This window comes from Bos indicus x Bos taurus, chromosome 14, assembly GCF_003369695.1.
Source record: "Bos indicus x Bos taurus breed Angus x Brahman F1 hybrid chromosome 14, Bos_hybrid_MaternalHap_v2.0, whole genome shotgun sequence".
In the NCBI taxonomy this organism is placed as follows: Eukaryota; Metazoa; Chordata; class Mammalia; order Artiodactyla; family Bovidae; genus Bos; species Bos indicus x Bos taurus.
In genome coordinates, this window is record NC_040089.1 from 44,384,396 (window position 1) to 44,397,129 (window position 12,734).

General features: G+C 47.3%; 1 protein-coding gene across 2 annotated transcripts in view; it reads right to left on the reverse strand.

The window, feature by feature from the left end:
- ZNF704 (zinc finger protein 704) overlaps positions 1 to 9,267 on the reverse strand; it is a 259,616-nt gene extending 250,349 nt beyond the window's left edge. For both annotated transcript variants that reach the window (XR_003514479.1, XM_027561253.1), the window contains exon 1: positions 8,626 to 9,267. Coding sequence is in view for 1 of the 2 variants with exons in the window: in XM_027561253.1 (XP_027417054.1) it covers positions 8,626 to 9,111 (486 nt within the window). In the remaining variant the exon portion in view is untranslated. The remainder of the gene's footprint in view (positions 1 to 8,625) is intronic.
- Between the last annotated feature and the right edge of the window lie 3,467 nt (positions 9,268 to 12,734).

A 12,734-nucleotide genomic window follows, 5' to 3' on the forward strand; every position in this document is an offset into this window, starting at 1 on the left:
TATAACAGTACATGATCAATCTCTTCCGATTCTCTGGCTCTCATCCCTAAACTAATATACAGCATCGCAGAGCGAAGTCTGGCCTTGTTATCTCAGCCCCCTACTGCTTTGCCTTCACTAAGTAACAACTTATACTAGAATCCTTCCTCCGTTTGACAGTGTCCTTATATTTTTTTCTTTTATAAAAAATAAAGTTCTGGTTGAAGATATTTACCTGCTATTCATCATTCATCATTCCTCACCCAGGAGGTTAGTTTCTTTAGGTTTGAGGGGCTGTGTGTATCTTACCATTGCCCATAAACCTGAAAGCTTCTTTGATCAGAAATTGACAACTGTGTAATACAAAGTTTCTCTTCTTGTCTCATTTAAAGCCCAACTTAGTGTCCATGATAGTAACCAAGCATCTCAGATACTTAGTATCTATTCCTCTATTTCCTGAGCTGTAGCAAATCCTCCTCAATGTAAATAGACATAAACATCAAAAACAAATAGGGAAAGATTAAAAGCACAGGCTCTGGATGTGAACCACAGCTCTGCTGTGACCAACAGCCTCAGGTGTGCTATTTCAGGTCCAAATCGGTATATTCAGCTGGAGCAGGTGTGCATGCATGCTCAGTCACTTCAGCAGTGTCCAACTCTTTGCGATCCTATGGACTGTAGCCTGCCAGTCTCCTCTGTCCATGGGAATTCTCCAGGCAAGAATACTGGAGTGGATTGCCATGCCCTCCTCCAGGGGATCTTCCCTACCCAAGGACTAAACCTACATCTCCTGCATTGCAGATGGATTTTTTACTGCTGAGACAATGGGGAAGCCCCCAACTGGAGCATATTGATTCTCAAATCATAATTTCTCAGGAAATCCTCCTTCATATAAAGTATTTAGCACAGTTCCTGGTTTATAAATATTCAGAAAATATTCATTCATATTAACATTATCTTGGAATCCAAACTGTCCTGCATTTCATTCTTATTTTTTAATGATTTTATTGGTTCCCCTTTGTTTTCTCCAATCCACTGACCCCTCACTTTTTACCAGCCCATGGCCCTTTCCTGTCCTTACTTTTCTTAGGGCCCATAGTCCATCATTATAGTCACAGCAGTATCAACTTCACCAACAATATTTTCTCTCTTTCCATTGCTCAACCGCCTGGCTAAATTCAGCTCTCTGCTTTGTCTCTAAGAGACATCAAAGGCTTAATGGTACTAGAGACGGAGTTGGACTGCCCAGGGCTCAAACCCCTGCTCTCCCACCTAACACTTGTGTATTTTCAAGTAAATTGCTTATCACTTCTGTAAAATGAGGATGATATAATAATGCCTGACAGGGATATGTAATGAAGTTTCAATGAGACTGCACACTTAGACTTGCACTGCGTGTGCATGCTCAGTCATATCCGACTCTGAAAACCCAATGGACTGTAGCCTGTAAGTCTCCTCTGTCCATGAAATTCTCCAGGCAAGAAGACTGGAGTGGGTTGCCACACCCTCCTCTAGGGGATCTTCCCTATCCAGGGATTGAACCTACATCTCCTGTGTCTGCTGCATTGCAGGAAGATGACCGCTGAGCCATGGGGGAAGCCCAGATTTGCTCTAGCATAGTCATTAAATAACTTAATAAACATTAGCTCGGATTCTTTTTGTTATTATTATTCTGTGTTTGAACCAATGGAATGAAGCTGGGAAAATCACACACCCAGACAGAGTGCTTACTCTGTCCATGTAGAAGCACCAACATCAGGTGGGGTCCTTGATACTATCCAGCTGCTCTATTTGATTTCTCTGGTACATCTGTTCTCCTGCTCTCCCACAGCACTACATCCTGGCTTCAGCTCTTCAAATCTCCTTCAGTCTCAGCTGATGACCTTCCCTCCTGCTGCAGGGGGAAACATAAGCCATCAGATGAGTACTACTTGATCTGACCACCATCCAATGCAGAACCATCCACATCAGGACCCACTTTCCCTATCTTCTCTCTAACTCAGTGGAAGAAGGGTCTTTCCTTCTATCAAAGGCCAGTATCAATACTTGGTTTCCAGATCCCCTTTTCCAAGGACTTTCTCTTGCAGTATCCCTCTTATCTCTGCATCTTCGGCTCCTCCCTAAGGCGACTCACAACAATCCTCACCTCTTGGTATTCATGCCCTTGCATATTTCCTCCCCTCAAGTGTGGGTGGGACCCATCTTTTACTTTTAAGCAATAGACTATGGCAATGATGATGGAGTACTGCTTCTGTGAATACAGTGCCTTATATGAGACTCCACCTTACCAGCAGACAGGGACTTAGATTCTCCTTGCTGACTTAATGAAGTAAGAGGCCATGCTGAGGAAATCATGTAACAAAGCACTGCAGAAGTGGAGGTGGGGCTGAGGCAGAGGGGCTCCAGGAACTGAGGGGAGCCTACATAGGAATAGGCAGCAAGAAGCTGGATCCTCAGGCCTGCAGATGAAAGGGAATAAATTCTGCTAACAACCAGAGTGAACTGAGAAGTGAATTCTTCCCCAGTCAAGCCTCCCAATGAGAACACAGCCTACCCAACACTTTGACTACAGCCCTGTGAGACAACAGCAGACCCAGCTAAGCCTGGCCCTGACTCCTAACCCATAGATGTTGGGAGAATGCTTGTAAGCCAAAAAGCCTATGGTACAGTAAATCCCCTACATATGAAGGAGTTCCATTCTGAGAGTGCTTTTGTAAGTCTAATTTGTTTGTAAGACCAACGATGTTAGCCTACATACCCAACTAATACAATCAGCCCTATGCTGGATTTGGTGTTTGTGCGTGCTTAGTCGTGTTCGACTCTCTGCAGTCCTATGGACTGCAGCCCACCAGCCCCTCTGTTCACGGAAATTTCCAGGCAAGAATACTGGAGTGGGTTGCCGTTTCCTAATCCAGGGATTGAACCTGTGTTTCCTGCATTGGCAGGTGGGTTCTTTACCAGTAGCACCACCTGGGAAACCTGGGGAGCTGTACTCAATAGGTTTATAATACTTTTCACACAAATAATACATTTTAAAAATAACAAAGACATAATCTTACAGCACCTTGAAAAGTACAGTAGTACAGTATAGCAGCTGGCACAAAAGGGCTGGCATTGAGTGAACAAGCAAGAAGCATTACTGAATGGAGGAGGGAGAGGAAGTGGGAGATGGTAGAGCTGAAGGACTGTCAGCAATAGGAGATGGAGGGCAAGCTGCAATATCACACTGATGACATCAAGCATGAGTGACATTGCAGTTTGCCCTCCACTGGACACTCCTGACATAGACATTCTATCTACCCTCTTGAAAAAGCAATCCAGTGATGTCTAGGTAGTGGCTCTTTTTTTCTCATTTTCTTTGTCATAGATGACACAGCAGCACTGGATTGCATTCTGAACAACTGCTGCAACCTTCGTGCCCTGCTCTACCTTTGAGTCCTGCAACTCAAAAACTAACAGGCCCTCCTCAGATAAAGAACATCTCCTTGCCGTCTCCTGTGCCGTGACGCTCTTTGGTACTTCCATAACTTCTGGAAGCATCTCCGGAACTTCCCAGGCAGTTACTGTATCTGCACTCACACTCGCTGCCTCACCACTTACTTTTACATCATGAAGGTTGGCTCTAGCCTTGAACCAATGAAACAAGCCATAGCTGTCATTAAAAGATGTGCCCTTTGATTCTTCACTGTGTTTCTTCAAGTCTTCATAAAGGCTTTTAGCTTTTTCTCAAATCACCATTAAGCTGAGTGGGACTCTGATCCTGCACCCACACACTGAGAAGTTTCTCCATCTCCATCACTTTTCTATGCTTCTTCAATATTATTGTGGACATCATTGGCAGAGCAGACTTTACATGTTCCATGATCTTGTCCTTAGAGTCATGCTGATGGTTGAATGATTCATGTTATAGAATAATTAACATCTACCATCTCTTTGCCTCACTCCACCCTCAATTATTTTCACTTTTGTTTCCATTGTTATTGCTTGGCCCTTCTTGGCAGTACCAGCTACATCACTGCTGCTTTTACACTTGCTTCTGGACATCTTGGGCTTGAAATAAAGACACTGTACTACTGGACTCTATACTGTACTGTACAGTAAAGCATACAGAAGCACAACCACTTGCAGAGGATGCACACTAGTGACCAAGTATGCCAGACACACGAGCTAACTTACACTCTTGGACACGTGAATGTACATTCGCACCTTTGGAAGTTTGCCACCTGAAGGTTAGTATGTAGGGGGCTTATTATGCTTTGTTACACAGCACCAGAAAACAAATATACTTCCCATACAGGTAACAGCTAATTCCTACCGTGCTACGGTCTCTATATTAGCGCTACTGTGCGTGCGTGCATACTAAGTCACTGCAGTTGTGTCCAGCTCTTCGCAACTGTATGGACTGTAGCCCTCCAGGCTCCTCTGTCCATGGGATTCCCCAGGCAAGAATACTGGAGTGGGTTGCCATGCCCTCCTCCATGGGATCTTCCTGACCTAGGGATTAAGCCCATGTCTCCCGTGACTCCTGCCTTGCAGGCTTACTGCAGAGACTACTGTATCCTATCTTTAAAAAATTCTAGACCATATGTTCTCCAGATTCTCCCCCTTCTCTCTACTTTCCTTTCTAGCAAAGGACTTTTAAAAGAGTTTGAAAGAGTTTTTCACTGTGTTCTCACCTCTGCTCACTGCTCAGGCCACTCAGGTCACATCACTGACTTTACATTCTTTGGTTAAGAATACCAATACATTGTGCGTTATCTAATCCGAATGAACATGTCTCTGTCCTTGTCTTACTCAGTATCCCAGTGGTATTCAACACAGTTCATTACTCCCTACTTCTGGAACTATATCTTCTCCTGCCTTATTGTACTTTTTATTTTCTAGTTTTCCTCTGACTTGTTTGGTTGCTGTTTCTCAATTGTCTTTGCTGGCTTCTCCTTCCACACCCAAACTTAAACAGTGCTCTGCTCCAGAGTCTGGCCCAAGACTGTCCTCTGGCTTGCTGCACTCCCTTTCTTGTCCCCAGCTTCAATATTATTGCGGACACCATTGGCAGAGCAGACTTTACATGTTCCATAATCTTGTCCTTAGAGTCATGCTGATGGTTGAATGATTCATGTTATAGAATAATTGACATCTACCATCTTTTTGTCAATTGTCTTGGACATGTGAACGTACGTTCACATCTTTGCTACACAGCAGGTCACACCTGCTTCTCCCATATTTTTCTCTCCAACCCTAATCTCGCCTCTAAGTTCCACACCTTACAGCCATCTACCTACTTGCAGTTCCCATGCCTATGTCTAAGCATCATCTCAGACTTAACATGCCCCAAAGAGAATATTTAATTGTTTCCCTCACAAAAACCTGTTGTTCTCCAGCTTTCCCAATATCAGTAAATGGCACATCTAACCAACCTTTACATTGGGGTCTCACCCCAGATTCCTGCCACCTAATCCATCAGCAAGTTATCGCAGGTGGATCTTCACAATTGATCCTGAATCTGTCCCCTCATGTCTAACTCCACTCTGGTCCAAACTGCTTGGCCTCTCACATGCACTTCCACAATCACCTTGGAACTGGATCCCTGCCCCTCCCAGCTGCCCTCTATATCCCACACAGCATGACCCTATTAAAAATACAAACCATGTATCAACCTAGAGGGGTGGGATGGGGAGGGAGATGGGATGGAGGTTCGAGAGAGAGGACATATGTATATCTATGGCTGATTCATGTTGAGGTTTGACAGAAAGCAACAAAATTCTGTAAAGCAATTACCTTGAATTAAAAAATTAATAAAAAAATACAAACCACTTTGTATGCCTTTACTGCTTAAAACCTTGCAAATATTTTTTCTCCACTTTTAAAGGCCCACCAAGCTCTATGTCGCTGGCCTGTAAGCTAGCTACCTGACATATTGCCTACCTACCAAGCTGCAGCCACACTCGGCCTTTTCTCCTTCCCACCTCAAGACTTTTGCAATTTTTATTCTGGAACGATCTTCCCAAACTACACGTCTCAAATCTCAGATCAAATGTCCCCTCCTCAGGGAGGCCTTCTCTCTACTAGCTTTCTTCTCTTCCTCCTCGATAGCATCAGTTCCCTTATGAGGGGATACATCACAATCTCAAGCACCAGGCTTCTTTATTTGTTTGGATGGTTGTTGCTCTGGATTCTCTTGCAGGATGTGGGCATCTGGAAGGTGCTGTGTTCTAGAATAGTACCTGGCACATAGTAGGTGTTTAATAAATATGTGAATAAATGAATGCCTGCTGCTGCTGCTAAGTTGCTTCAGTCGTGTTCAACTCTGTGCGACCCCATAGACAGCAGCCCACCAGGCTCCCCCGTCCCTGGGATTCTCCAGGCAAGAACACTGGAGTGGGTTGCCATTTTCTTCTCCAATGCATGAAAGTGAAAAGTGAAAGTGAAGTCGCTCAGTCGTGTTTGACCCTTAGCGACCCCATGGACTGCAGCCTACCAGGCTCCTCTGCCCATGGGATTTTCCAGGCAAGAGTACTGGAGTAGGGTGTCATTGCCTTCTCCGAATGAATGCCTAAATATAAATATAAATATAAATATAAATATAAATATATATATATAATATTGCCATTCGTGGGCTTCCCAGGTGGCTCAGTGATAAAGAATCTGCCTGCAAAGTAGGAAATGTGGGTTTGATCCCTGGGTCAGGAAGATCCCATGAGTACTCTTGCTTGGAGAATTCCATGGACAGAGGAACCTGACAGGTTACAGTTCATGGGGTGGCAAAGAGTCGGACATGACTTAGAGACTAAACAGCAAATTGACATTCTTAAATGCATTAGAATAAAATGATCGTATTTTATTCATTAGAAAACCTCTTTAGATGCAGTGTCAAGATGACTTTAAAGCAGCAAAGATTATAAAATTATACCTCAAACTATTCAATATATAAATTTCTGAAAAGTTATGGGCAACCCAAAATGTTATAAAATAAGGCCCATTTTGAAAGAATTTAACAGAAATTTGCCTGGAGATGTGAAAATCTTTTTCTGATAAAATGAATGATCACATCAAGTTCTTTGGTTTTTATCAATTTGATTTTTTTATATTGGGTTTGCTTTGATCACAGGACATAAATTATAATTAATTTTTCCATCACAAATTGTGCAATGACTGTCCAAACTACAAGACATCTTTTCAGTATTTCTGGACAAAAATGGTAAGGAGTCACTACTCTTGTTACTTAATGTCACTGATGCCATGTGATTTAATTCCAAACCCAGCTATATCCTGTGGCCATACAATGCAGGCTTTTTATTAGACCATGGTAATGAGGGTGGTCATGGTCTGGATTCCAACAAGCAACTGTCAAAAACTATCATCCCAAATGACCACTTGCTGAAAATTTCTCACTCCCAGAGCTGGTACTTCCAGGGTGGTCTAGGAAAGAAAGTTGTGCCCGTGTCTACTCTGGGGCTCTTTAAATGCTAATGTTTAACATTTCTTTGGAACTGCAATTTCATGCTTTGAGGAGTAGACTTTTTTTCTGGTTCCTTTTTTTTAAAGGTTTAAAAAAAAAAAAATAGTCTCTATCTATTAAGCTCATGTGTTTTTCTTCCTGAAATAGCAATATCTTGTGAAAATTCCCATCAACAGTGTTATTCAGTGGATTTTAAGCACCAGAAAAATCTTCAGAAAAATCACTCACTCCATTGCTTACCACTTGCTGCCCTCAAAACTTCTTAGCAACATACACTGTGCATGAACCTCAACGTGGTTTGCTTTGTCCAATCACATGCCTGAAAGCCCAGCCAGTCAGTTGTGTAATAATAAACCCCTTATCTCCTGAAGATACACAAACGGAAAGATCTCTCAGTGCTTCAGTACACAAGGGACTTTGCTTGAATTCTCAGCTGAAATTCACATCCATTTTAAATGCCAAATGACCCCCACTTTCTCTGGTTTCCTTTTTTATTTTTTTCTCATTTGCAATTTTGAGGAGGGGGGGAAAGAACCCCAAATGCTAAACAATGTCGAGTTTAAACGGGGTTGGGGGGTTGAGGGGGTGGGAGGCACTGCCAAAAGCTGCCAGCAAAATATATGTAGAAACCCAGGGCTTGGTTCTTGCTGTCCTGGGCTTACCGGTTCCCTCACAGGCGCCGGTGATGGAAACTCACCCACAATTGTTCTCGGATGCAGAAGGGGTTGAGAGATTGACAAGAGAAGCGGTTTGCTAGTTTCCACGAGCTAGACTAGTCCTCGGAATAAGGGGAAGGGGGACCCTCGTACTTCCTGGGGACGAATATTACCTCACGGCCACCTACCTCGCCCGTCCCCACCAGGCGCAGACCGGCTCCTACCTCGTCCCGCCTCCAAGTTCCCCGCCTCACCCGGGAGAAGCGTCCTTTGCCCGCAACCCACCCCGGACGAGCACGCCTAGGCGGCCCTGGAGGAAAGGGGGAGCGGCCGCCCGGGGAAGGTGTGGGGCGCGAGCGCTGAGCTTCATCAGTCCCCTCGCTCGGCCCGCGCGGCCGCCGGACACACCCCTCCCGGGCCGGCCTCTGCGGTCGCGGGTCCGGGCCGCAGCCGGCGCCGCGCCGGAGCCCGGGGCCAGTCCCCCTCCCCGCGCCCAAGGGTCCCGCGCGCGCCCCGGCAGCCGGCTCGCACCTTCAAGGCGCCCCGGGCCGGGCCCTTGGGGAGCGCGCGGCCGGGGCCGAGGGCCACGAAGCGCTCGTCGCCGTCCTCGTCGTCGTCGTCGCCGTCCACCACCTCGACGACCACCTCCTCGTCCTCGTCCTCGTCGTCGTCATCCTCCTCCTCCGCGCCCCCTCGGGGCTTCGCCGGCGCCCGCCCGAGCCCCCTCCGCCGCCGGCTCCCGCCTTCTTCGTCCTCGTCTTCCTCCCCCAGAAGCAGCAGCACCGGAGACGAGGCTGCGGCGGCGGCGGCCCCGGCGCGAGGGGGGTCGGTCCCGGCGTTGCGCGGTGGCGGCAGCGGCGGCCTCCAGCTCTCCGGGGCCGGGGCCGAGGCGGGCGGCGGGAGCCCGGGCAGCGCGCCTTCCCGGGCGGGCGCGGGCGCGGGGCCGGGCGGCTGCAGCGCGGCGCTGCCCCGGCGGCTGCCCAGGCTGGAGCGCTTGGCTAGACGCCGCGCCTGCATGCCTGCCCGCGGGCTGCCGGCCGCCGCGCCGAGCCGGAGAGTTGGTCACCTCCCCCTCCTCGTCCTCCTCCTCTTCCTCCCCGGGCGGCCGCTGTGGTCGCAAGGCGCCCGCGGCGCGGAGCTGCCGGGGGGCTGCGGGAGCCGCCTCCCCGGGGCCGCCGGCTGCCACTGGCTGCAGAGGCGCGGGCGCCGCCTTCGCTGGACCGGCCCGCGGGGACGCCGGCGGCTACGGCGGGGCGGCGCGGCGGCCGCGGGCGGGGGTGGGTGTGAGCGAGCGGCGCGCTGCCGCCTCCGCCGCCGCCGCCGCCCGGGAGCCGCGGGCCGCGCTGCGCTCCATGCGGCCGGCGGCCGGGCCCGCGCGCTCCGGGCCTACAGCTGCCGTTCCCCGGCGCGAGCTGTTTGTGTTGTGTGTTTTCCACCACCGCCCCCCTCTTCGCGAGCCGTTCCTCGCAGCCCTCCAGTCCCCCTCCCCCGTGCAGACAAAACCCGGACTGGATTTATTTCTCCAACCCGCAGCCTCCGAAAATCGGGTCCCTCCGACCAGTCGGCCCGGCGAGCCGCGGGGGCCCGCGCTAGCCCACGGCTGCTTATTCCCTTCGAAAGGAGGATCGACTGGGCTTCTAGAAGTAAGGTTGGCGGTCCAAGTCAGACTTTTGAAGGAAGAGATTTGCCACAAGTCATTTGATGATCTTTACCGGGCCAGGCTTGACTACTCTTGAGCTTGTACGAAATCTCGAGGAAGGTGTACCAACCCGAGATTTGGGGTTAATTGCTAACCTGACTCATTTGGATTTTTGAGACGCTGTTTCTGGACATTGCCCGCCAATCTCTCCGGCTCCTTGAACACACCGTTCTAGGCCCTGCCTTTTGAGTTCTCTTGGCGCTGTGCTGTCTTGCAGCTTTTATTTCTGCGTTTTTTACCTTGAGTGCCTGATTCTAACAGCTTTTGGCTCTCACCATTCAATGTGCAGACTGCTGGCACCGTCCGGACCTTGGGAGAAACAAACCGGGGCAAGGGTTCAAGATTACTTGAGTTTGTTGTTGTAAAAATTAATATGAAGTGAGATCAAGTGTGGAAACCAAGCACAAAACCAGTTTGCCACATGACATTGTCACTTTCTAAGGATTTTTAGGTGTGACAAAGAAAAGTCATTTGCTAGTGTTTGGGGTTAGGCTGTATGTAAACCGCGTTGTTTACATTCAAATTAAAAGCCAACTCCACCTTTGTCGCTGAAGGCTCTGGAGGATCTCCAAACACTATGCAGGTGCCTCCAGAAGACTAGTGTAAATGATGCCTTTGCCCAGCTCCCTTTCATGGTAATGACTGTAGATTTAACATCACATGCCCTGTTAGACACTTGAAGGCTGCTCATTAAATGCTCACTTATGGTATCTTCCAACTGTTGAACATTTCCACTGGGATGATGACGAAGATTCTAAAATGAACTTTTTGTTCTCCCTGAATCAGATTAGCTTCCTGATAGACCTATTTCGGTAATGACATTCTCATTAGAATCATTCAGGCCCAGAATAGCGGTATTTTATTCATTCCCTTCTCTACCTTATTCCTAGAGGCAGTTGCCCACAACTCCACTGGTCTTTCTGAAATGCCTCTGGAATGCACTCATTCCTTCTCATTCCCAAGCTCCTACAGAATTTTATGACCATAAAAGTTAGCGTTTCTAGCAAGCTTCCTATACCTAGTTTCTCAATAACACACCCTCCCCTAACCCTCTCCAAACATAAGCACCAGATTCATCTTCCCCAAACTTCATTCAGATCAAGGCATTTTCCGGTGGAACTTTTCATGTGTCAATATTCCATTGGAGAATTAAGAGAGAGAGAGAATAAAATGGTCTGAGCAATTTAAGAGATGGATGTTTTTGATCGAAGCATGAGACAGCAGAGGGGTCAGCTAAGAAGTAAACTAATCAGTATTAGTGACTGTGAAGAATGAAGGGTCACTGAAGTGATTTCATCCCAATTGCAAGAAATCTCCCTTGGTTGATTTGGAGAATGATGTTGGGGAAAGACAGCAGAGTCTTTCTCTGACCAGGAAGAATAAGATCAGAGGCAAGGGGCTGGCTGACAGATACAAGGAGGGTGATGGAGGGAAACAAAGGTGAGACAAGTGGGCTAATGGTTAACCATGTGGTCTCAGGAGCCAGAATATCTGGGTCTGAATCCCAGCTCTGAACTTACCAGCTATATGCCTTTACTCACCTTCCGTCTGTGCCTCAGTTTCCTTATCTGTAAAACAGGGATAATAGTAGTACCTACCCAATAGGGCTTCCCAGGTGGCTCTGTGGTGAAGAATCCACCTGCAATGCTGGAGACTACCTGCAAGGCAGAAGCTGCGGGTTCAATCCCTGAGCCAGGAAGATCCCCTGGAGGAGGAAATGGCAGCCCACTCCAGTATTCTTGCTGAGGAAATCCTATGGACAGAACCTGGCGGCCTATAGTCCATGGGGTCACAAAGAGTAGGACACAACTGAGCACACACACAAACACATACACCCCTAATAGTTAAGTTGTTTTGTGGGATAATGAATTACTATGTGTAACGTCTTAGAAGAGTACCTGGCATAGGAAGGTCTATATAAGGGCTTGTTATATTAAATGTATTCATGGTGGTGGATAAACAAGGTGTTTTGGGGTACTGTCAAAGAATAACAAGGTAACTTTCCTTCAGCAAGTTCAGAACTGTCAGTAACTATACTAACCTGCCTTTAAAGTCCAGCTAGATCTTATCAAGGGGCTGTGGACAGGCCAAAGATAAGCTTTTTATGTCTGAAACTGTCATAGATGATGGAGAGTATTTTCCTGACAACTGAGAGGAAAGACAGAGTAAAGTTTGTGATTGGTGTTCATGGTTTAGTGGAAGAAGTTCTAATTTACACCACTTACCTTCTTTCAAAATAGCTACATGTATTTTGAAATCAACTGTTCTTTCGCTCAGGCCACCTTAATGAAGTCCACATGTACCCATTCCCTGGTCCCACTAGGCCTGAGACGCTCCCCTCGGAGTGGGAGAAAAAGACTGACTTTCGTGTACTGGTACTACTAAGTTGAGGTTAATGTTCCAGAAGAGGTTTGTTCTCAGCTGGGCTTTGAGGGAAGAGAAGGATCTAGATGGGCAGGGAGAGCAGTATTATCCAGGTAAGTGCAGGCCACTGCAGACCAAGCTCATGAAATCAGAGCATATGAGGCAAGAAGTAAAATCAAATTACCTAATTCATCAGGAATCAAGAATTATGTCATAACATGGGTTCATGGCACACTGCTCATGGTACTCATAGGCTCAGAAGTCAAGAACTATTAATATCTCATGATGTCAGACATGAGTGCCTGACATTTGCTTCCCTCTCCTCTGTTCTCTAAACATAACACATTTTTACTTGTAATACTGGGAACACTTGCCATTGAGCATGAGGTGTGCCTCTAAGTCATGGGATACAGAGGCATGTCTCCAGAGAGTCCGGTTTAACATGTCATTATTCACGCCACCATTCATTCAACATGTATTTATTGAGCTCTGCTAAATGCCATGCATTCTTCTTGGCACCGGTGTGCAATAGCAAACAAAATAACCCTCACTGGAGAGGGGAAATAGACAACCATCA